Below are 25,646 nucleotides of genomic sequence, written 5' to 3' on the forward strand. Positions count from 1 at the left end.
TCAGAGTTGAAACAGGAATTGACTTAAAACCTGGTGAGTATGTTACCTTATGGGAGAGTGTGCTCATGAATTCCCCTTTAAAATGCAGCACTGTACAAGAGCACCCAGGTGTGTGTGTGTGTGTGTCTGTGTGTCAAAACCAGCATGCTACCAGTATTTGCTTGAGTACGTCTTTGAAAAATCATCATTCATTTATAGAGAGGCACTCTGAATTTACTTGGAATACCCTGAGCACAGCGATGAAGACAGAACAGGCAAAACCTGCCTGCGTGAAACAATGGATTTCACTCTTCATTAGGACTGAAGGAGAAAATGAGCTTGCCTTCATGGATCACTGGCGATCAGGTAGTGAGCTGTCTCGCACCTCGCTCTGACAACCAAACTGGATTCAGATATCACTAAAATAATACTCCAACTTATCAAAAACAACAACAAAATCCTCAAATAAAGATTCAATCTTTACATCACGAATAAGAATGACAGTGCCTCTATCTACTTCCCTGCTAAAGCCTTCAGTCTACAGATTGATGGGTAAATGCAGACGTTAATTTGTGTGACAGGGAGGAAGGGCAGTTGACAACAAAGGAAGAACAGAAAAGAGTTGAGAGGAAAGAGAGGAAAAACGTGAAGATTCAATGTCTTTATCGGGGATGGCCCTGACAGACCCCCTCCTCCCAACACACACACACACACACACACTAATCTCTCTATCTCCTTCTCTCTCTCTACTTATATCTCTCTCCCTCATCCCCCTATATATCTCCCTCTGTCTCTATCTTTCCCTCTCCCTCCTTCTCTCTCTCTGTCGTCTCGGGTGTGTTAAAGACACAAACCTGCCTGGTAATTGCTGCCTGAGCCTGGAGATCTTAATCAAGGTGTGGGTGTGATGGAGGCGGTGGCCTAGACAAGCATTTACGGTTGCATTTATTGATGCCACGGTGTCGGGACCGCCGTCTTCCCCTCTCACCCAACCTGCAATTACACAATGAGCCACTTCAGGGCAATTTGGAGCTGCCATGACAAACCAGGGTGTTTACATTGTGAGCCTTGCCGTGCCAAGGGAAAAAAAGAAGAGGAAATTACGGCTGTACGTCATACATTATGTCAACAATCAAGAACGCTGACATGAGTAAACTGTGTTTACATGTGATAGCAGAGCCTTATGAGGACACTAATGTGTTGTTTACATGGTGTGTCAACAATTGGAGAAAACAGACAGAAGAAACTGTGGTTTAAGTGAACGCAGTGCAAACTGTGGGTTTGGTTTACATGACCTGTCAGCAGTAGGAGGGTACACGCTTTGAAAACAAGACCAGGCAATCTGTAGTTTACTATATATCATGTTAGCTATTAACAAGCACAAACACTGTAAATTATTTTTTACATATTGTTTGTGTCACACAGATATGTCAGGTTGTAGGCTGTGTTTCACATGGTTGTGGGGTATATTATGTTCCAATAGGCTGTTACTTTCCCTGTACACATTTCCTAACCCGATCAACACTCAAACCCCTGAGACTGTTTCCATTTTCTCTTTTTTCCTTGTATCGCTGTAAACAATTACATTTAGTATACGACTCCCCCTTGGAAAGAAATACAGTGTTGCCACATATGAGTCATCCAGCTCTCAGGATAAGTGCATTTATTTCTCAAGTGACAAGCCGCTCCCTCCAGACTATGACACATGGAATAAGCCAGGAAAAAATGGCCCAGCATGCCACATGATTAATAAGAGAGAAAAATATATATACTGGATACAGGGAAGTTGCCAACAATCTGGGGGCGATGAACAGTGAACTTCCAAGTTTAGCAATTTATGTTCCAGGGGATATGTTCCAGAGGATATATGCAGTCATGGAAAGAAATAGTGTAGCCATCTTATATATAGTGCTCTGCGTAAGTAATGGGACTTGGATTTGAAATCAAACAATTACTATGCAGATAAAGTAGGATGCTCAGCTTCTATTTGATGGTATTTATGTACATATTGATGTCACCATTCAGAATTTTTTTTGCATAGTCCCCCTATTTCAGGGTACCCAAAAGTGATGGCACAGATTTATCAAACGTCCAAATTAAGCTATCATGTTTAGTATTTGGTCGATAATCCTTTGTGACCCATTGACCCATTGACCAGACGCTGGGTATCTTCTCTGGTGATGCTCTGCCAGGCCTGTACTGTAGCCATCTTCAGTTGTTGTTTTGTTTTGAGGACGTTTTGGCTTAAGTCTCTTCTTCAGCAAATTAAATGCATTTTGAAAAGGATTTAAATCTGGAGACTGACTTGGCCAGTCAACAACTTTCCAAATGTTGAAAAACTCCCTAGTTACTATGGCAGTATGTTTGGGCCATTGTCTTGCTGTATGATGAAGCGCTGTCCAATGAGTTTGGAGGTATTTGCTTGTACTTGGGCTGACAAGATGTTTCTGTACATTTCAGAATTCATCCTGCTGCTACCATCAGCAGTTACATCAGCAATGAGGACAACTGAGCCAGTTCCATTGGAAGCCCAAGCCATAACACCCCCTCCATATTTCACAGTTGAGGTGGTTGGGCAGCTGTGGATATTGGGCAGTTTTCTCTCCACACTTTACTCTTGCCATCACTCTGGTACATGTTAATGTTTTGTCTCATCTGTCCACAAGACCTTTTTCCAGAACTCTGCAGGATCCTTTAGCTACTTTTTAGCAAACCGTTACCTGCCCTTTTCTTCTGATATTTCAGCGTCATGATGGCTTCCTTGACTTTCATTGATGTCTCTTTGGTCCTCATCTTGACAGACACCAATAGCATACTCCAAATGCAAACGCAAAGCCGAGAATCAGTACTAGACATTGAGAGCTCTCTATGATGTGACAGAACACACCTAACGAACCGGAAACACCTGTCAAGGCAATTGTCCCATTACTTTTGGGTATCCTGAAATAGGGGGCTATGCATAAAAAGTGTTGTAATTTCTGAATCGTGAAACCAATATGTACACAAATACCATCATACCAACGTGTATGTATGTGTGTATACGTGTCTACTCTCCCTGCTCTGCAATATTCTGTGCTGTCAGCTTGTGTTGTAGTGTGGTAACAAAGTGAGGTGCTCAAGTGTGTTACATGTACGATTCTCACAGGAGCCTACACTTTAATTGCAGTTCTACAGCAAAACAAGCCCGGCAGATAACTCACAGTGTGCATCTGGAAAATCTCCTGTCTAAGATATAAATATAATCTCATTGTACAGAGCTGTGTTTCTCCATCAACCCTGGGATCTCATATTCGTCTGTCAGTGTTACTGTGTAGGAGAGAGAGAGCAGATGGGAGGGGAGAGAGTGATGAAGAAGAGAGGAGAAAGTCCCATGGGGAGGGAGTGGAGAAACATAGCTGATGAGAAGGGAGGAGGGGTTGGTTGGGGATAGAAGACTTAGTGATTGGTGGTCTGACCTCTTTGTTATCTCTGTCTCTACCACCAACCTAGCAGCACAAACTGTCACTCCCAACCTGGGCTTCTAAAAAAAGCACTTGATCTAAGTTTATACAAAATTAACCACCTACTTAAACTGTCGGTGGAAAAAATGCTTTTGAATTTTCAAACACATGGAGTGTGTGAAGGTTGGGGCTAGGGCTGGGCTGGTATCCTCAAGGTCACACAATACCGACAGCCACATTTCTATGAGGTACCACACTCAAAAATGCTGTCTATTCAGTAACCAAATAATGAAATCTGCCAAACACATTTAATGTATTCCCATCATTAAGTGGCATATACAAGAGGTGCTTAGCATTCAGTAAACACCTGGTTTCCCCAAATCATATTTCTCAGCCCTTTGTCAGCAACTCTTTTGAGAGGAGTGCTATTCAGCAGAGAGCAAGAACATGACATTTGTATTCTGCTAATCCCCCTCTACAGGAGGAGGGTAATGGGGGTTAACAGGACTTCACTTCTACCCATGCTGAGCTTCTCTGAGTGCCCCTCACCCCCCTCCCTCCCCAAAGTCCCCCTTACCCCCCTCCCCATAGTCCCCCTCATACCCCCCTACTGTTGGTTCACTCATCCCCCTATAGCAACAATATTCATCATTTAAGCCATGTCAGAACAGTGTTTATCACCTGATGTTCCTACATGCACGCACACACGCACACGCATACACACACACACAATTTTAATTGCGTTTCTGCAGGGCAAAGGGAGCACTGTGGATCAAAGGGTTCACTGATGTAGGCCTTACAATCAGTAACACACTCACACTCACACATTCTTTCACAATCACTGCACTCCTCATGGTGACTCCCTCTTGTATCCAGATGCTCAAAATATGTATGAGTTAGGAGGACTTATCAATTAGTTCAGTTTATATTTACTGTATGGACACTCACACATATTATCTATAACACGCACACTGTACACTGTTCAGTATCTATAGTACTCCAATTAAATATATCCTATATTTGTTTATAGTACTGTCTACTCCAAGTAATCCATTCATATAATTAGCATAAACATATTATGTGAATTAATTGTATCTACTCTAATCAATTATTCAGATACACATACAATTTGTGCATGTGTGCACCAGTAGTCTCGAGTCATTCGTACCAGCTAACGCGGCACATCTGGAAATAATGGATCCAGCTTTTGAGAACTTCGAGATGGGAGAAAAAAATCTTTCGGGGAGGGTCTTCTACAGACAGACATATCAGGGTTTGGGTAGGTGGGGCTCAGAATGAAGGTGGAAATTGCGCTCTCCTATAAATCGAAAATAAATCTCTATAGCTAATGCAGACATCTAACATCGGCAAGCCTTTCTGAGAAAGAGATTCCTCAAACTACTTCAATCCGCTTATTACATCATTTTACAGTTTCTAAGAAGTCAAAGCATTGGATCCTTCTCACTGGTGGCAATAGAGTCAGAGATTTAGTCTCTCTATCTAGTTTCTAAATTAAACATGGTAACACTTAATGATTCCCTGTGATTTATGGCCCATTTAATTTTCATTTGAGACTCCATAAAAGAGTCTGACACCCTGCATTTTTTATTGTTATGACAGCATTCATCAAGTGAGGAGTGAGAGATCTGAGAGAGAGAGAGAGATGTGTGTGCTATCGATCTCTCCTCTGGACTTGATCCCCCAGGAAGACAAAGTAAGTCTGGACGAGTGCATTCTCCCGGGGTCATACTTTGCACAGCAAGAAGTAATATAAAATACAGGAACGATCTATGAGTATTCCAAAGGAATGTCATGAGATCAGGGTAATTTATAGCTCGCAGAGGCAGTAAGAGTTGTTTTCAAAACATTGGGTTGACTTCAAAGCTGTGTTATTTTAAAGTTTTAAAAGGTGCAGTTTGGGCACAAAAGGGTAGGATACCAGTATTCATGCTTTACATATTAATATATAGTAAAACATTGAACAGATTTATATGGGAAAACTAAACCTTAACTAGGCATAGGCTACTATCCTGTAGATATACAGTACCAGTCAAAGGTTTGGACACACCTTCTCATTCAATGGTTTTTCTTTATTTTTTTAAAATTATTTTCTACATTGTAGATTAATATTGAATACATCAAAACTATGAAGGAACACATATGGAATTATGTAGTAAACAAAAAAGTGTTAAACAAACCAGAATATGTTTTATATTTTAGATTCTTCAAAGTAGCCACCTTTTGCTTTGATGACAGCTTTGCACACTCTTGGCAAGTTCGTGTCCAAACTTTTGACTGGTACTGTACAAACACACTACACAGACCTGTTGCAATAGTACCCCCTCTGAAGCAAAGAACTATCATCACATAATAGTCCTCACAAAAAAATAAAGAACTCAAAAACTTTGCCTGTACCAGGGATGAGACCTTGTGTCCCTATAAGCATAACTACCACATTCTGATACTACTTGAATCATAACTGTCTTTAGTGAAGAGGCATTTGGTAGAGACTGTTCCTGTAGCTGTGTTTTACCACCAGGTCCCCTGACTGTACTTTGGAAAGAGATAGTGGCTAAGGACAGATATGTGCTGACATAGACAGGCTTGCCTTGTGTCCGGCCCCAAGCCTGTCGGGTCTAATCCAGCTAGGTCTACGTCGACCTGGTGCTCTGCACAGACAGGAGACTGGGAGAAGGTCGCCAAAGAGCTTGTCTGAACGGCGTGCTGGAAAAGGTCGTCTTCAGAACAAGACTGGGAGATAGGAACTGACTAGTGCTTCTGTCAGCTCCTTTTCTAGCAGTGTGCACATTTTATTTTCTATCCCTTTGATTCTATTATTCCTAATGTCAAGGTAGCGACGCCCTAGCTATCCAATTTCAATTCTCACAAATGAGTAATAACTTGAACTGAACAACATGGTCCAGCCAAACCTGCCATACTATCTAAGGGTAGAGGACTCAGGAGAAAGCTGCATTGTTATCCTCCTGGCTAGCTGGGCACTCTTTTCAATAAGACTGTATTAATGCCATTTTTGGTACTTTTATATAAAACCCAGCTCTCGACGGTCGGTGCATCAACAGAAATGGCAAATGATCTGCGCTCAATATCTTTGTCAGATTTATTGTAATTGTGTGGGGCAGCGTGGCAGAGACCGCTGGTTTGGATATTGCTTTGTATTTCCCTCGAGTCTCTGCCGCTTAGGCAGGCTCTCTCTCTCTAGTTCCTTTCTTTCATTTTGTTTCTCTGTCATTTCTCTGTCATTCTTTCCTCCTTTTTAGCTGGTCATTTTCTTCACATCCTTCCTCATGTGCTGCTCTCTCACTCTGTCTATTTGACCACTACCAGGAAAACAATAGCTTCTCATGTGGTGTGTGTGTGCGAGTGTCTTCATAATGCTAGGGCAGCAAAAATGAAGTGGGAATACACACACACACACACACACACACATTAAAACACATCTGACAAAGGAACAAACAATCACAGGTCTATAATGACATTTCAAATGTGGGCAGAGAATAGAATTAAGCATGCATGGCAGAAATACAAAAATAGAGAAGGAGTGACAGATGAAGTGTGAGAGAGAGAGAGGTGTTCTATGTGCAAAGGTTGGAAATAAAGCAAACTGGGGTGATCTGGTTCTGGGTGGACAGGCGAGTCCTGCATCCAGTTGGGTACTGCGGTTCCCCGCGGACAACCTGCTAAAAAATCACAGGTAGATTTTTGGTAGTACAAAAACCCTGTTGTAAATTTGGGATCCAAATCAAGCATGTTGCAGGTCGGTTGCGGTTTTAATGATAATAACAAAGTCATAATTTATTTACCATAGATTTGTGTTGCCTTGTAATTCATTCTGTATTGTGTCATCAGAGCGTAGCCTGAGAGAGACAGTGCTTGTTCTGTCTCTCTCCTAATTCTGTGAGAAGTTTTGAGAATTAGCAATGTAATTATAACAATGACAATGTTACTTTCTCCTTGTTTGCGGATATCAGGGTTGGGTTTCGAGTTAAGTTCTCGCCGTTTGGTTCAGGAAGGCGGGTTGCAGCAATTGTTGCGGGTCAGGTTGGGTGCGGGTAGTGAAAAATGGACCCGTGCAGGACTCTAGTTGAGAGTGCTGGTACAGTAACAGCCTTAATTCAGTCCTCCTCACACTTCTGTCTCTTTCTCTCCCTCTGCTCATTTGCACTTGGCTGGAAAGCCAAAGGCGGGCACTAATTCGCTCCACCACCGCCCCACCGTTTCTTCTGGAATGACTGGCTTGAGACACAGGGCCATTTTAGGAAATAGGATTAATAGGGAAAAAGTTCAAAAGTATAACAGGAAAAAAAGACCAATCAAAAAGATGGTATGCGGTGGCGAAAACTGATGTTCTTTTGGGAAGATGAAAAATGTTCTTTGGAGATGAGAGGGGTTGAGGTACTTTCTTTCATGGCTATGCTGTAAATCCTGAGGTGATGAATAGGTGAGTGTCGGCCGCTACTCAGAATTAAAGTATGCAGCTGCTCTGGAATCCTTCTTTTGCTTGGCCCAAAATTTCAAAAGGTCATTTGATGACAGCCTTAAAACTTAAAACTATAATCTACCAAGGGCTGATAAAGGAGATGGCTAGTTAATTAATCTATGTGGAGGTAAGAATGCAGCAAATGGAGTTATAGATAACAGATAAAAGCTAATATATAGTAAAAGGAGCTACTTTCACTGTGTGCACTTCTACTGACAGATAATTTATCCAGATATAGCGTTTCTGTCTCTAATAGAAACATTGCTATGTTAACATCCTGTCATAAAAATAGATCATAAAAACTGACATTAAAGAGATTCAAGCTGTCTACTAGCAACTGCAACAAGGCCTACAGTACATCACAGATGCCATTTATCAATCCCTGAGGAAACAACAGTTCAAACTGCAAATTGCGGTGCGATGTGATGGCTATGGGGGAGATCAGCGACTCAACAGTCAATGCAAGACTGACCTGAAAGCACAAACAGCATATGTGTGAAGTCTCATGGACAGAGTGGACTTTATTCAAACAGAAGCAAGAGAAATTAACAAGGACGTCAACTGCTGCAGCACCGAGGTGCATCAGAAAACGTACAATATGCAGCATTTTCTTATAGCGGCAAATATTTGCATATTCACAAAACTTACAAATGGTATGTAAATGCCGGTGCTCCGCCACAACACCAGATTTAGAAAGAGCCTCGTCTGGACCAAAACAGAGCTCTCCAATGAAGTTCTTTATCATGCGATGTCATTTGTAGAACGCTACTGCTTTATCATAGCTATTTAGCACTATTTTAAAGCTCAAATCTACACACTGGACCTTTAACTATCTTAGAATATCAGCGGCAAGACAAAAAAGGAACAATTTCCTTTACAGCAATTTGGATTAGGTGGTGGTGTATCAACATGACACACATCTTAAGTTTGAATAATAACCCACTGGTACCTTGTAATAACCTTTAAATGATCAGATACTTTTCTAGCCTCCCTCCTACTGACTAAAATTAATTAACTATAGAATGATAGCTTTTCTGTAGACTGAAGAAAAAAGAATGCCATAGAACATGGACTCCCGTTGCGAGAGTAAGAGAAAGTGTACATAGAAAGAGAGGTCTGATCACAAAGTGTAACTTTGAAGACTAAAGTGCTGATCAGAGCAGAACAGGGCTGGACTAAGGTGTAAGATACCTCTGATGGGATTCTGTACTCTGCTACAGGGAGAGGAGTTTGCTGCAGTAGGATAAGTCTGGCTCTCTGGGCTTTATAACACAGAAGAGTTAGCTTAGCCTCATGTCTCTCTGGGCCTCAACACAGAGGTGAGATCTAGAGGAGCAGTGTGATGTCAGTCTAGATAGAGCGGTATTACTGACCTGAGTTCAGATCGACAGAACAGTACAATAAAACAGTGCTGGGGGAAGGTGGATCCAGAACTGAGCTGGGTACAACTTGCTAATGGAAAAAACAGCTTGGGAATAGGTTTCTTGGGGGGGGGGTGTTGTACATTTGCTTTACATCCAAATGCCTTTGTTTAGAGTCAAACTATTAGAGAAACATTAAGGTACGAGGTATTCAAATTAAATGTGCAACATTCTTTTTCCTTCTGCATAATTACAGTGGAATGTGGCTGGGTGTAAATACAGAGAGGTGATAGGGTGGGTGAGGCCTTAATGGAATTGATTCCTCTCTCTCCATTCCTAATGGCTTGCATCGATGACCCCCTCTGCCGGGAATGCTGGAAGGAGGAGAGAGGGGTGGCTCGGCAGGGCCCTTTAGATCGGGGTGGGGGGGTTGATTTGTCGAGGTTGTAAACGCCAGCCATGTTTCCTGCATAATCATCGCACATTCTGGATGTTTTAATTATAAAGAGCTGCGGTGCAAGTGGATGACCGCTGGTCTACGAGCTGAGCTGAAAAAGTCCCACCACAGGCAGAAATGCCTCCAGACCACACCGTAAAGAGCTCACTCTCACAGGCACAACTCCGCCCGCTGACCATAATTAAGTAGAAAATTACAGCTGTAGTAAAGTTGTCACGGGTGACTGTGCGATTAGATGAAGGCACATTAAAGAGGGATTGTGTGTAAATGTGGATGTGGAACTATGTGTGTGTGTGTGTGTGTGTATGCAGCCTATTTTTCACACCTCTCACAATCTTATCTTTGAGACAGAGTAGAATATAACATGATACCTCTATACCTCACCTATCTGTCCAAATGTACACATCTATTTTCTTTGAAAAACAATGCATTTGAGCAGGAATCCCCTGAAAACCTACAGACACAAACGCTTTGTTCCGGACAACCTACAATGTGTGCAGTGGTGAGCCCACTAAATGGAACGGACACATAGGAGAAGGGAAGAGTACAAGTGTTCTTAAAGGGTAAGTACACCAGTGGAGGCTGGTGAGTTGAACATTTTAGGAGGATGGGAGACTCACAGTATAGGCGTGATATAGACGGCAAAGCTTGTTCCAAACATTGTCTAAGACAAATCATTTTAGGTTGTGGTTAAACATACGGATGCGTATTGGAATTACCATAAGCTAAAAGTACCTTTTTTTATGATGCAATTCATAGTATACCTCTCTGATTGGATGAGTGCAATGTAGGAGCGGTACTTTCAAAAGGGTAAAATAACTAATATCTGTGGTAAAATCTTGTTAGATCATTGCTGACAATACTCACTTGGTAGCAATTGTTACTTCTGCCATCTGTCTCAAGGTAAACACTCCCTTACCATAGCCACTTCCATTTTTATAATTTTTTTACCTAAAAAGTGTAGGAAATATATTTATAGTAAAATATTATGGGGAATGGGAAAAAGCCAGTTCATCTAGAGAATAGCAGTGTCCACGATAAGCTCCTCATGAATAGATGGTGAAGAGCTCAACTTCACTTCCACTCAGGGCAGGACAGGATTTTACTGTGAAGACAAACACCACAAATGTGGTTGTGTTTGTGCATGTGATTGACTCTACATATAGTAATAAAGAATTTGACAAGGCTAAACAGAACCCATATCTGAAGCAATAGTGGACACAAAATTGTGTGGACACAAAATTGCATTTTCTTTCAGTGGCTATGTGCAGGCAAATGTGTCGGCTCTTATGCTCCACCATGCAAACCACATTCAAAACAAATATTGATTAACAGTTTATTAGACGTTATTATGTGATGGTTATTTTTCAACGTTGCCTTGAGGTTGTAATTTGATGCTCATCATCTAACTTTGCTACCTGATTGCACACGGGCTGAAAAAGAACATTTTCTTAACATTGGCAGTTGTCGGTCAGCATCAGACAGTAAATAATATTTTTTTCAATGTTGCCTATTTACGTAAATACAATGTTGAAAGTATAATATTATTGTCATGTGAACTTCTTAACCAAATGGATACTTAGCTACAAAAAAAAAGGTTCATCTAGTCCCCCCCTCATATTTTAGCCGGGCTACTTTTTACCTTTCCCATAACAGCTTGAGAGTTATCAGACAGATCAGTGTGGACAGAGTCGCGCTGTCTGTGTTACAGAATGTCTTTACAACCTCAAGGAAAGTATTTCCCTAAGTTTCCCCATTATTACTCTCTATACTCTATTATTCGTATTACTGCAGCAGTGAACTAGTGGCATTGTGGACAGAACAATGTAATACAAAGCAAAAGGTTGTGGGTTTGAATCACAAACTGTGTCATAAAGAACAGTATTTATTCAATCATAGTGCATGGAGAGAGTACTCATATAGCTTATGTCAATGTTAAGTAAAGTTCTATTCATATAATGAACAGTTTTTTTTACTTCCCTTTGGTTAGGAATCAATAGGCAACCTTGTTACAATGTTAGATCATGACTGTCAAATGATGACATGTAGACACAGTCCACATGCAACCTTGTCACAATGTTGTGTGATGACTGTCAAATGATTTTCTGAAAACTTGTATATATGTAAATGACCAACATTTTAAAAACTGCTATTTGCAACTGTGAGATGGTCTGATGCTGACCGCCAACTGCCAATGTTAAGATGTTAATGTTAATGTTTATTTTCTATCCATGATAAATCATCAATCAGACACACAGGCTACTGTACACACACAGGTGGAGAAAAATACGTTTTAATAGGCTGAGGGCAACACTATGTTGTGGCATGAATAAAACAAATGAGCGGGCTTCTATTCACATGTACTGTAATTGCTTTGATCATGCAAATAATTGTTATTGTCTGTCTGTCTATGTTCCTGATATCGCCATTATGGTTGAAATGGGTGAGCCATTCATAAGTGTAAGGTCAGTTTTGATTCACCATGAGGGTAAAGCTACGATGAGGAATGCAAATGGTTTGCTCAAGATTTAGTTCTGTGTGTGATTTTGAAATTATAACAATGCTATCATGTTGAAAACAGACACTTAGGAAAAGTCAGGGAATGAGGGAGACATGGGTTTCACAACGGCAAAGTTATTTTATTGTAAAGAGTCACATTGCATGGACCTCCCTTTTTTTTTTTTTTTTAATTAGGAGAAGCTCCAAATCCTGTTTCCTCTGTTCTCATTCAACTTGCAGGAGCTTGTTCAACCATTTTGGACCACTAATGAGAGCATAGAAAGTGAAATTGCTTCTATTTGAGCCAATTATTTTGTGCATTTTGTGCAGCAGATGTACAGTTTTTATACAGAAGTTTTTATTTATTATTTAATTTTCTCAAAATTCAAAAACCATCCTCCTCTTCCTCAATGGACTAGCCTCCACTGAAGTACACATTACATACAATATATACCATGTCTGTATAAACACAGTCATATCATAAGTTCATCATCATACTAATAGATACATAATATTGTCACTACTAGACAACATAGTACAGTCTAACCACTCATCAAAACAAGGTTGTTCAGTGACCTCATCAATTTTGTTAAGCCAAATGAATACTGATTATTCATTGGACTAGAGCAGTGGTTCCCAAACTTTTAACAGTCATGTACCCCCTGTCGGTTATTTTGTAGCCTAATTGATATTCTATGAACATTATCCCTTACCTATTAGACATTGTGATAATATTATTCTGTTGGATAGGGTGCATGCATTTATTTTTGGTACTGAGACTGCAGTCGGCTATTCAACACATTTTTGCACATGCAACATGTAAGCCTTTTCGCAAATGTAAGGATCATGACTCCTCCTATGGGGAAGAACCTAGATCTTCTCCTCTATGACTACTATGTTACAGAAGAATACCTGTTCAGCTTGTTACTGTATTATCTGTGTTCTTCACCACCTCAGCCAGATGCTAGCCTAGCCACTCCAGGTTGGGATCATACAAACTTTGCCATCGTTCCAGATCCCACCCTATAAAAGACTTTAGGACAGACACTGAAATATGAACACATTTCCTCTCCTTGCATATTGTGAGAATAACTCTAACGCAGTCTCATCTCACGTATAAACAATTGGTTTGCTGCAGCACCAGACCAGGGCTGCATCATCAGCAATCTATCGGAGGGGATGGGTTTGAAGGATAATCAAACAGTGTAATTAAATCAGGAGTGTCCCTCAAACATATAGTCTGGCACAGTGGAGAGAGAGAGAGAGAGAGAGAGAGGACAGCCTGGCATTCTTAGCTCCCGTATCAAAAGGCCGGAGAAAGATCAATCATCTAGAATAGCTAAAAGACCTTTCAATGAACTTCCTTTAATCTCCTGACAATGCTACAAACTGGGCTGGAAGTGGAGCATTATGGAGGGGACCCTGGGGTTTAATAACTCCCCCTGTAAAGAGTGTAAATCTTTAATAGAGGGCAAGCTAAGCCTGTGGCAACTACGACGTACACAATGATCATGCACACACACATACTGATGCAGGATATTTGATACACAAAACAGACAATACACAACAAACATGAACGTTTCATAGTCTACCCTGCCAACACAGACACTGTATAAGCACACGTAAACACAGAAATACAAACACACAGAGAGCGAGAAACAGATAATACAGTACTGACGGAGAATTATAACATCAGCTACTGTACTTACAAATAAAAGCTCACTTTATAAATATTTACAGGGTTGCCAGGAGGTTGAAATATAAAGTCATTAAAATGAAAGTAAGAACTCTCTGAAGCTCTAGGTCCACAGAATTCATTTAGTCTCTGTTACAGATTAATGGTATTGCTCAGTTACTATTAATTCACTTAACCCAAAGAGGCCAACAAAAAGTTGACTGTAATACATGACAGGGCACACTTGAGGGTTATATTTAATTTTCAAATAAGTTAAACTAAATTAGGATCAATTAATTTCTCACAGGGTACCCAATAGGCACCTCCATTAACTGAGATAGCCAATACTAAAAGTGTGCATTGACCACCACACACTGTAATGATATCATCATGCCTGTCGAGCATCATTACTAAGACTTTTGCTAAGCTGTAAGGTTGACTATACTTGGTCAGGTTTATGACTGTACTGTTGCCAGATGGATAGTGTGATGGTTTCACTTATCAACACTAAAAGTGAGGCTGCATACATAGATGCCCCATACCGAGATCACAGCTCTCAAACTGCATGTTGTCATTGTGGAGGTGGCTACTGCCATGCCACTGCCAGGCTCTCATGCCACTGCCAGGCCCTCCCATCTCACTTTCCTCTGAATCCTTTATCTAGGTTTTGTATAAGTCTTATATATATTGTGCCCTGCTTTAGTAATGGGACAGTGAAGCATTTTTTCTTCTTTTGGCCCTACACTCCAAAAGTTTGGATTTTAAATCATTATGATGAGGTTAAAGAAGAGTTTCTCAGCTTTTATTTTGTGTGTACAGTTTATGTGTGTACATACTGTATTTGTTTCACCATTCAAAGTAATGGGACAGATTTATCAAATGTCCAAATTAAGCACTCATGTAGTATACGGTCAACAATCTTTTGCATGCAATAATTGCCTGAAGTCTGCGATCCATTGACGCCCGGTATACAGTCAATTCGGAAAGTATTCAAACCCCTTCACTTTTTCCACATTTTGTTATGTTACAGCCTTATTCTAAAATGGATTAAATTCATTTTCCCCTCATCAATCTACACACAATACCCCATAATGACAAAGTGAAAACAGGTTTTTAGAAATGTTTGTAAATTTATTAAAAATAAAAAACTGAATTATCACATTTACATAAGTATTCAGACCCTTTGCTATGACACTCGAAGTTGAGCTTAAGTGCATCCTGAACCCAATGGTCACTCTGACAGAGCTCCAGAGTTCCTCTGTGGGGATGGAAGAACCTTCCAAAAGGACAACCATCTCTGCAGCACTCCACCAATCAGGCCTTTATGGTAGAGTGGCCAGACGGAAGCCACTCCTCAGTAAAAAGCACGACAGCCCGCTTGGAGTTTGTCAAAAGGCACCTAAAGGACTCTCAGACCATGAGAAACAAGATTCTCTGGTCTGATGAAACCAAGATTGAACTCTTTGGCCTGAATTCCAAGCATCATGTCTGGAGGAAACCAGGCACCACTCATCACCTGGCCCATACCATCTCTACAGTGAAGCATGATGGTGGCAGCATCATGCTGTGGGGATGTGTTTCAGCGGCAAGGACTGGGAGACTAGTCAGGATCGAGGGAAAGATGAACGGAGCAAAGTACAGAGGGATCCTTGATGAAAACCTGCTCCAGAGAGCTCAAGACCTCAGACTGGGGCAAAGGTTCACCTTCCAACAGGACAACAACCCTAAGCACACAGCCAAGACAACGCAGGAATGGCCTCGGGACATGTCTCTGAATGTCCTTGAGTGGCCCAGCCAGAGCCCGGACTTGAACCCGATTGAACATCTCTGGAGAGAGGCTGTAATCGCTGCCAAAGGTACTTCAACAAAACACTGAGTAAAGGGTCTGAATCCTTAGTAAATGTGATATTCTTTTTTTTTTTTTTTCATAAATTTGCAAACATTTCGAAAAACCTATTCATAGATTGATGAGGGAAAAACATAATTGAATCCATTTTAGAATAAGGCTGTAACATAACAAAATGTGGAAAAAGTGAAGGGGTCTGAATATTTTCCGAATGCATTGTATTCTCTGGTGATGCTCTGCCAGCAATCTTCAGTTGTTATTTGTTTTGAGGTATTTTTGCATAAAATCTTATCATCAGGAAATGAAATGCATGTTCAATTGGATTTAAATCTGAAGACTGACTTGGCCAGTCAAGAACTTTGCACTTTTGGAGACAGACGCCAGTTATGATTGCTAGAAAAAGTTAATCAGAGCGGTTGCTAAAGAATAGTAAATATGTTTGTTCTCCTCAAGCTTTCATGTTTCATCCTCTCTACTCTGGACACAGACAAGCAGACAATAATCACTTTTAATCCTTTTTCGGAACAAATAAACCACAGAGCCTGACATTTTGGCAGGTAATTAAACGTAAATAGTGTAATGGCACCAATTATATCTGATGATAATGGTTTGTTGATCATTGTACCTTATTCAAGACAATTTCATTTTCTGAGCTAAATGTAGCCTACACTTGAGCCACTGGGAGGACTGTGAACAAAAGCACAGATAAGGGTTGCTCAGTGTATTGTACAATCAGGTCTATTTGAATAGAGGAACTCAATTTACAGACAGCTCCAGGAGGGTGGAATTAGTAGTGTTTTTTGTTTCCCTCTGTGGGACTTTGGCGGACAATGTTTAGACATTAGGAGCATTTGTTCTATCACAGCTGGGAAACTGCATGAGAGGTCTAAAAACAAACTACGCAACAAAATGGTGTCTTGACATTATACAATTCAACCTTATTGCATAACATAGTTGCATGCATATTGAACATTTATACATATAAGTCATATATACAGTGAGGGAAATAATTATTTGATCCCCTGCTGATTTTGTTAGTTTGCCCGATTACAAAGAAATGAGCGGTCTATAATTTTTATGGTACTTTTAGTTTAACAAATAGTGACAGAATATCAACAAAGAAGTCCAGAAAAAACACATTATATAAAGTTATAAATTCATTTGCATTTGATCGAAGGAAATAAGTATTTGATCCCCTACAAACCAGCAAGAATTCTGGCTCATACAGACCGGTTATATGCCCATGAGGCACACAGATTAGTCCTGTCACTTTAGGAAAAGTACTCCTAATCTCTGCTTGTTATGGGTATAAAAGACACCTGTCAATAGAATCAATCTCTTCCATTCCAACCTCTCCACCACCATGGGCAAGACCAAAGAACATTCAAAGGACATCAGGGTAAGAGTTGTAGACCTGCACAAGGCTGGAATAGGCTACAAGACCATCAGCAAGAAGCTTGGTGAGAAGGAGACAACTGTTGGTGCAATTATTAGAAAATGGAAGAAATACAAAATAACCATCAATCGCCCTCGGCCTGGAGCTCCATGCAAGATCTTGCCTCGTGGGGTAAGGATGATCATGAGAAGGGTGAGGGATCAGCCCAGAACTACACGGGAGGAGCTTGGTAATGATCTCAAGGCAGCTGGGACCACAGTCACCAAGAAAACCATTGGTAACACACTACACCGTAACGGATTGAAATCCTGCAGTGCCCGCAAGGTCCCCCTGCTGAAGAAGACACATATACAGGCCCATCTGAAGTTTGCCAATGAACACCTAAATGATTCAGAGAAGGCTTGGGAGAAGGTGATGTGGTCAGATGAGACCAAAATTGAAGATAGCATTTGGCATAAATTCGACTCTTCGTGTTTGGAGGGAAAGAAATGCTGATTGCTACAATCCCAAGAACACCATCCCCACCGTCAAACATGGAGGTGGAAACATTATGCTTTGGGGTTGTTTCTCTGCTAAGGGTACAGGACGACTTCACTGCATTGAGGGGCCAATGGACGGGGCCATGTACCATAAGATCTTGGACGAGAACCTCCTTCCCTCAGCCAGAGCACTGAGGATGGGTCGTGGATGGGTCTTCCAGCATGACAATGACCCAAAACATACAGCCAAGGCAACAAAGGAGTGGCTCAAGAAGAAGCACACTAAGGTCATGGAGTGGCCTAGCTAGTCTCCAGACCTTAAACCTATCGAAAATTTGTGGAGGGAGCTAAAACTTTGAGTTGCCAAGCAAAAGCCTTGAAACCTTCAGGATTTGGAGAGGATTTGTAGTGGACCAAAATCCCTCCTGAGATGTGTGCAAACCTGGTGACCAACTATAAGAAACGTCTGACTTCTGTGCTTGCCAGCAAGGGTTTCTCCACCAAGTACTAAGTCATGTTTTGCTTGGGGATCAAATACTTATTTCCTTCGATCAAATGCAAATGAATTTATAACTTTATATAATGTGTTTTTTCTGGACTTCTTTGTTGATATTCTGTCTCTATTCGTTAAACTAAAAGTATCATAAAAATTATAGACCGCTCATTTCTTTGTAATCGGGCAAACTAACAAAATCAGCAGGGGATCAAATAATTATTTCCCCCACTGTATATTGAGAACAAATAAATACACATTCAGGTTTCTGCTCATTTTTAATGGCTGCAATAGATTTACTAATTACTTTTTGTCCTTAATTTTTTTCCCCAATGGTTAATATGTTTAGATGATCCTCTAAGAAAGACATCCGAACCGCATTGTCTATCATAATCCGTTCAAAACTTATTGGAGTGTTTAACCTTGAAGGATGGCCAAAATTAGGGTGACCAAATCGATGAAAAAAAGCGTTAAAAAAAAAATCTGGAAAATAGCATCCCAACTAATAAGCGCAAGGCTACTATTCTAACTTCCATTAGGCTACCTGACAGGCTTACTATCTTGTTGAACTTTTCATCTTTCTTCTCAAATTTGCGGGACATTACAGAGGTAAGATAGATATTGATTTTGAGACATGGCATGTAGTATTTTTTAGTATACACTTTTCATATGAATGCGAAATTGTTATTTTCTAGAAGATTTCTCACAAACACGTTTATTTTGTGAAATGTCAACGGAGCACTAAGCATACCCCAAGCCTTTTATTTTTACATTTAATTCAGCTCATGCCATCCTTATTTATGTGACCCATGGAAACAACTTTGAAGATGACCACCACAACATGTAAATCCTCAAAAGTTGCTGTGAGACAGTGGCATCGTTCTGTTAACAGTGCTCAGTGCTTATTATGGGCTGTATTAGGTTATAAAATCCGACTTTTTGGATAAAGTGTTATTGATATGTTAGAGAAATACCCAACTGAACGATTCACAATATCATATTGTTTTGGTAAAATGTGTTTTTATAAAATAAGGAGATGAAATTTCATTACCAAAGTGCGTTTTCTCTGGGTAGAGTGGGTGAACACCCTACTTCAGGCACTGTGTTTGACATGTATCTGGTAATCATCATTTAATCTCAAGTCATTAATAACTGCCATCAATCATATTTGTCATCAAAGTGAAAGATGTTACAATAATAATTAATTATCAGGTGGAGCGCCAGGCCATCTCTAAGTGAGGTATCATAAATCTTCACCACACAAATGATGATCCAGGACTTGCATTATATACATAATTTCCTTTTATGTACCCCTTGATACACATCATTTCCCTCAAATCGCTGTGTCTCTCCTTTATGACCATCATGTATCTATGGCAATGTGTTAGTTCTGCAAGCAGATTTCTGAAGATAAATGCATGTCAATATCCTCACATATGCTCTTCGCCTTCAAGTTCACTAGTTATCTTAACTGAAGGACAAATAAATAGAACCAAATACATTGATCTTAACTATGAGTGAGATATCAAAAGGTGCAACATGACACTAGACAGTATATTTCACAACATTTACAACTAAATAAACAATCCAAAATGCATGAATGATCCATGACAAAGCCAACTATGTTAAGGCCACCATAGCAACAAACAAAGCCCTAAAAAACCTCAACAAGCCATCCATTACATAAAAGGTTGTCTATGTTAGGGAATTGGCTGGCCGCTGGGTACTGTAAGCATCCTGAGTATTGATCCAGGTTGGGCAGATCATGACTGAATGCTAGGATGCTGACTTCATGTGCGCGGCGCCTGGGCTCCTGAGTGGTCAATGGTCAGGGGCTGGAGACGGTTGCAGACTGAGTGGAACCAGGGCTATGCCTTTTTAATGGGCTTCAATTTCTCCATAAACTAATGAATTCAGCTCCACGCAGTGAAACTGAAACCATAGCCCGGTTAGTTTAAAAAGAATAATATAGAGCTGGCCGGCTTCATTGACCCTGGGTCATTGTTGTGAAGTTCAGCCCAGAAGTAACAGTTGGCAAAGTTAATCTTTGAGGACACTTTTACACTTACAAAGGCTACACCATGAGTGGAACATAAACACATTTACAGTACTCCTTCCCTCCCATTATACATTTGCTATGATATTTTATGGGGCTTCAGCACCCAGTCATTTTTAATTTGTTTTTGAAGTGAGCATGTTGTTTCTTTAGCACCATGAGAGGGCCATTCTAGAATAACCGCATGTCTGTATGACGTCAATGCTTGTGTCTCTGCAAACGTCTATTGTTCACAAGGAAGGAACCATTATGAGGCACAACTAAATGCTTCAACGTATGCAGGAAAGCAGCCTTTCCCTCTAAAGTAAGAAATCACAAGATATAAAACAGTAGCACTGCCCATGTGAATATGTCTGAGCGACAGTATCTCTCTACCTCTGCCAAGATAATGGGTCACAGTTGACTGTGTAGAACCTCTCCTATGACTGCAGTACCTGTGCCCCTGGCTATTCTACCTTTATGTCTTCTCTCTTGGATTCTTCATTTTTTGAATTCTACTGGTGCCCTCTCTCCTTCAGCTTCATTAAGAGATCTGCACATGTTGTTCATGCTTCACTGCTTCCCGCTCCAATGTCCTTGAGAGAGAGGGTTAGAGGGGGGTTTGTTGTATTCTTGTATTCCCTGCTTCTCCCTGGACAAAACTAGATGAAATGTGCTTAGAATAACCTTGACGTTCCCCAACTTCCTCTATGGTTGGTAGGCAGGACATAAAGGAGAGAAAATGGCCGCCTGCAGTCTGGTCAGAAGTGTTTGTGAGGGAAACAGTGCTTTAATTGGTAATCTTAGCAGGCCACATTGAGGGGAATTATAGCTTGAGGTTATCACAGGGTAGAAATATACTTTTCAAACACCATGCTTTTTTTTCATTTCAAACACCTGGGCTACAGTACATTTACAACTGAATATCAACTGCGGTCCGGCAAAGATAGCTTTATTATCAAGGCCAGTCTCTATACAGCCTAAATAAATGGAGTCTGTGCCTTCACAAGGTGATATTTATTCTTTGTATTTCTTAACATTATTAACATTTGATCTGTGTAACTACATTGTCTTTCATCATCAGATGTTAGCTGGCATACTAATGAGCAAGGTTCTGAGAGGCAGTTTATTGAACCGAATGACCACTTTACTTTGCTTCTTAATGACACCTAACCTTGGGAATATGAGCTGAAATTGGTACCTAATGTGTAGTGTCACCTAAGGCATCCACATTGTGTTCGCATTGAAATTGGAGTAAAATGAAATGGAAGACTTCATTAAATGGGATATTACCATGCGGCTTATATCTATGGCAAAAAATTACATCTTACATTCACTTTTCCTTAACCTTAATCACATCTTTCCGGTGTCGAAGCCCAGATAGAGTCTCTTTAGGGGATCTTGCTGACAGGAAATTATGAAAAGGAATTAATTTGACCTTCCAGGGAGAGAGAGGGGGAGAAGGGGGAGCTTTCGGGGGTTAGTGACTCTACAGAGGATAAGATCCTGCAGAGCACTTGGATAATGAGACCACTCAGCTTCCTCCAGAGTAAAGACACTCTAGTCACTTAAGACCTCAAGGAAAGACACTAGTCACTGAAGACTCCTCCATAGTCTTATTCACTAAAGACTTGAGAGTAAAGACTTGTTTTCACTGAAGATCCACCAGGCAAGAACATTGAGGCCATGGAGTTAATTAATTAGGGTGCCTGGAGAAGTCAACTTAAGACTAAAGTCTACAGTGCAAAGATACACTATTTCACTAAAGGGCCTGGGGCAAATACTCTATTCATTAAAGATGACACTCTTGCTTATGCTGCAGTACATAGATAGTTATCCTTAATTAATCTGTAGCACAGACAATATACATTAAACAAATGTCCTAAATGGCCCCAAGGCAAGGGGCAAAACTGTGTGTACAATACAGAAACCAACCGTGTAAAACAATGGTTGAAATACTAAAAGTGGTTTGAAGGTTAGACTGAGAATAATTTAGTCGCTATTGATGAAAATCTGATATACAGTGCCCTGGGTAAGTAATGGGACAGTGAAGCATTTTTTGTTCTTTTGGATTTACACTAAAAGTTTGGAGTGTTTCTAGTTGGTTAGGTGTGTTCCGTCACATCCTTTGTGCAGTCATAAGAGAGATACTAGACGAAAGCCTAGATTGATTCTATACTAATGAGGTATGTTTGTAAATGGTTTAAAATGTAATAATAAACTGGTCATAAGTGATTTATGAACTAATTATAAACCATTAATAAACCCTTTACAAATGTGACCTTAATGTAAAGTGTTACCCTGAAGGTTGACTTGGTTGGTCAAGAACTTTCCACTTTTTGGCCCTGAAAAACTCCCTTCTTGCTATGCCAGTATGTTTAGGGTCATTAACTTACTGCATGATGAAGTGCCATCCAATGAATTTGGAAGCATTTGCTTGTAGTCGAGCAGACAAAATGTTCCTGTACACTTCAGAATACATTCTGCTGCTGCTATCAGCAGTAACGTCATCAATTAAGACACGTTAGCCAGTTGTTGTGGCAGCTATACATGCCCAAACCATAGCACCCCCTTCACCAATTTTCACAGATGAGGTGGTATTCTGTAAATCCTGGACAGACAATTTCTTCTCCTAACTAAGGTTTTGGATATGTTTCTGATATTTCAGCCTCATAATGGCTTCCTTGACTTTCATTGACGTCTCTTTGGTCCTCATGTTGACAGACACCAATAGCAGACTCCAAAGGGAAATGCAAAGCCTAGAATCAATACTAGACATTGACAGCTCTCTTATGCCTGTACAAACACCTGTCAAGCCCATTTTCCAATACTTTTGGTGTCCTGAAACAGGGGGACTATGTATAAAAAGGGTTATCATTTCTAAATGGTGAAACCAATCTTAAAAAAAGAAAACATTGAATTAAAGCCTAGAATCTCTACTTTAACCTCATAGTAAGTGTTTAATTTCAAATCAAAACTGTTGGAGTATAGAGCTAAAATAAGACAAAATGCTTCCTCTTTCCAATACTTATGGAGGGCACTATAGTTCCCCAAGTTTCATATGTTGGTGGGTTAGGCTTCAACCAATTGAGAATATTGCTTTTTATGGCAGCTCTCAAAGCCTTTTATTGCTTTACTCTCTGAGTAAAGTCCGAGAGTAAGAGTAAGAGTAAGAGTCCTTCCTTCTAGTCTCCCTGGTTTCACCCCTAAAAGTGCCACCAGGGGTGCAGAGGGACCTTTACATCGAACACCTCGGCCAGTGCTTTGTACACTTTGTCAGTATTGATATATTTGTGCTGTGTATTAGTTTCAAATAATTCCTAATTAGAAATATCTATGAATATACAAGGGGCACAGACAATTTTTATTCATTCATTTATGCATACCTATTGCCAAGTGTGAACTCCATAACAGTGTTAATTTGCTCTAAAAACAGGGCTGCTCTAAAAACACCTACACAAGTAGTTTATTTTCCACACTTTTTGTACAGTTTTCCTTAACTGTTGTTTGTCATATTCACACCAAGCTACATATTCACGCCAAGCTACAGGTATAATTCATAAACCAAGCAAATACCAGGAACATTTATTTTTATCATATGAAGTCACTGTACATTGTGTCTTAATTAACCTGTGTATAATTAGTAACCATGGATACAGCAGTCAAGGAAATATACAGTCTCAGTCTAATGAAGATAGGCCAGCAGTGTAAAAATGGAATGGAATGGAAAAATACATATTCTGTCATTATTACATTTATTATTTCATCCAGTCTACTTACCCAGTAATATCTTTTGGCCTCAACTGATACTTGCAGTTGTTGTTTGCATAACCTCTTCTGTGAAATGTACACTGTAGCAATAAACAGATGTGTGATGTGCTCAATACTATTGTGTATCAGATGCATCAAAAACATTAAGAAATAAGTGCACAAGCACAGTATTCAAAGTGATGTGGTCTGTATTCAAAGTGATGTGGTCTGACAGCAATGCCACCTCACGGTCAAAATGTCCCCCTCAGTCTGAAAAGCCTTTACGAACTTAGCTATAGCTATTGTTGTCTGGGTAGTATACTGAGAATAACTTTCTCTCTTTGTTGACTGTAAGTGATAAAAGAGAGAATCCTTCACAATCATCCCTCTGGCATGGAGAGACAGGAATCTAATTATTTTCCTCCCATGGCCCAGTGCGCCTTAAAGGTTAATCACTGTCCGTCTAGCTAATTCTGCCTGGGTAAACTCCAGTAATTACAGCGTCTTTCTGTTCTCTACTATTTTCCTTCTATCTCTACTTTTCTCACTTACCCTTATCTCACTATTTCTTTCCTAATTTTATTCATCTGTTTGGTCTTTTATCCCCATTCAATCCACCCACCCTATTGCCTTCTAGCAGAACCTGCTCATAAAGTAAAGCTAGTAGTGTTGTTAAGATACCAACATTTTACTTTGATACCAATACCAGTATCATGATTTCGATTCGAGATTTGATAGCTGATATTTAAATCAGTATACTATGATGAACAACAAATGAGTGAACACAAAATAATTCTCTTAATTGTTACATTAATTCAATATGATACAAAATATAAGGTTATATTTATCAATGTGGCCATAATACAGGCCTTATCTCAATGACATTTATATTTCACTAAGTTATGGCATGTAACCTAATCTTGGGATTTCATTATTAAATATAACTCAATTCACAAGAAGAATAATAGATTAACATGTCACATGGCAACACAAAGGCACATGATCACAGGTCACCAGGAGAGGAGGAGACACTAGTTTTTTTTTAAAAACTCACTCGCTTGCTTGACTGAATATTTATGGACATGCTGAACTTAATTTCCATCTCTGAACGTGTTATGTGATTGAATCATGTATCTAAGCATATACTTAGCTATCAGACCTATTCGCTGACCTGTTGTGATTTGAACTCCTTGAAAAGGTCGAGATGCCTATCAGAAAGATGTTTGCAACATGTTGCCTCCCTTTGACTGCATGGCCTTGTAACATCTTTTACAAATAGGCTTTGTGATTTCAGTCGGCTCGCCGTCAACATTGGCTCTATAAGCAAAGTAATGCCAGATTTCAATTGCGGCTTCCATCCTTCTCTTTCCTCCTTTTTGTCAACACCACGTGTGCGATTGTTTAGTGTTGTCTTTGCCAGCCACACACACCCACTATGCATGCAGAACGCATGCCAGAGCACACTGCCCCCTGCCCCCCCGTGAGCATATAGGCAAATTAACCTTATAAGATAATATTCTGCACAGCTCAAAGTAAATACTGCGTCAGGCATTTATGGTAAAACAAATTTAAAAAAAAAACGGTTCTAAATGTTCTTAGTATAGAACTGTGTTCAAAGCAGGGTACCATGCTACTTTTGTAGAACCGGTACATTGTAAACACTAGAAGCTAGCTCTCCTCTCTGTTCATAGCGCTCTCTCTCCCTCCCTTCCTTTTTGCGTTTCTCACTCCTCCATCA

General features: G+C 40.1%; 1 protein-coding gene across 5 annotated transcripts in view; it reads right to left on the reverse strand.

Annotated features, from left to right (window-relative positions):
• samd12 (sterile alpha motif domain containing 12) overlaps window positions 1-25,646 on the reverse strand; it is a 101,508-nt gene that overhangs the window by 23,153 nt on the left and 52,709 nt on the right. For 4 of the 5 annotated variants that reach the window (XM_083685206.1, XM_083685207.1, XM_083685204.1 and 1 more), the window contains one exon: window positions 23,939-24,009. The exons of the other annotated variant lie outside the window; for it this stretch is intronic. In XM_083685206.1, the coding sequence (XP_083541332.1) occupies window positions 23,939-24,009 (71 nt within the window). The remainder of the gene's footprint in view (window positions 1-23,938; window positions 24,010-25,646) is intronic. 5 annotated transcript variants of the gene reach the window in all.

This window comes from Argentina silus (genome assembly GCF_951799395.1).
Source record: "Argentina silus genome assembly, chromosome: 14".
NCBI lineage: Eukaryota > Metazoa > Chordata > Actinopteri > Argentiniformes > Argentinidae > Argentina > Argentina silus.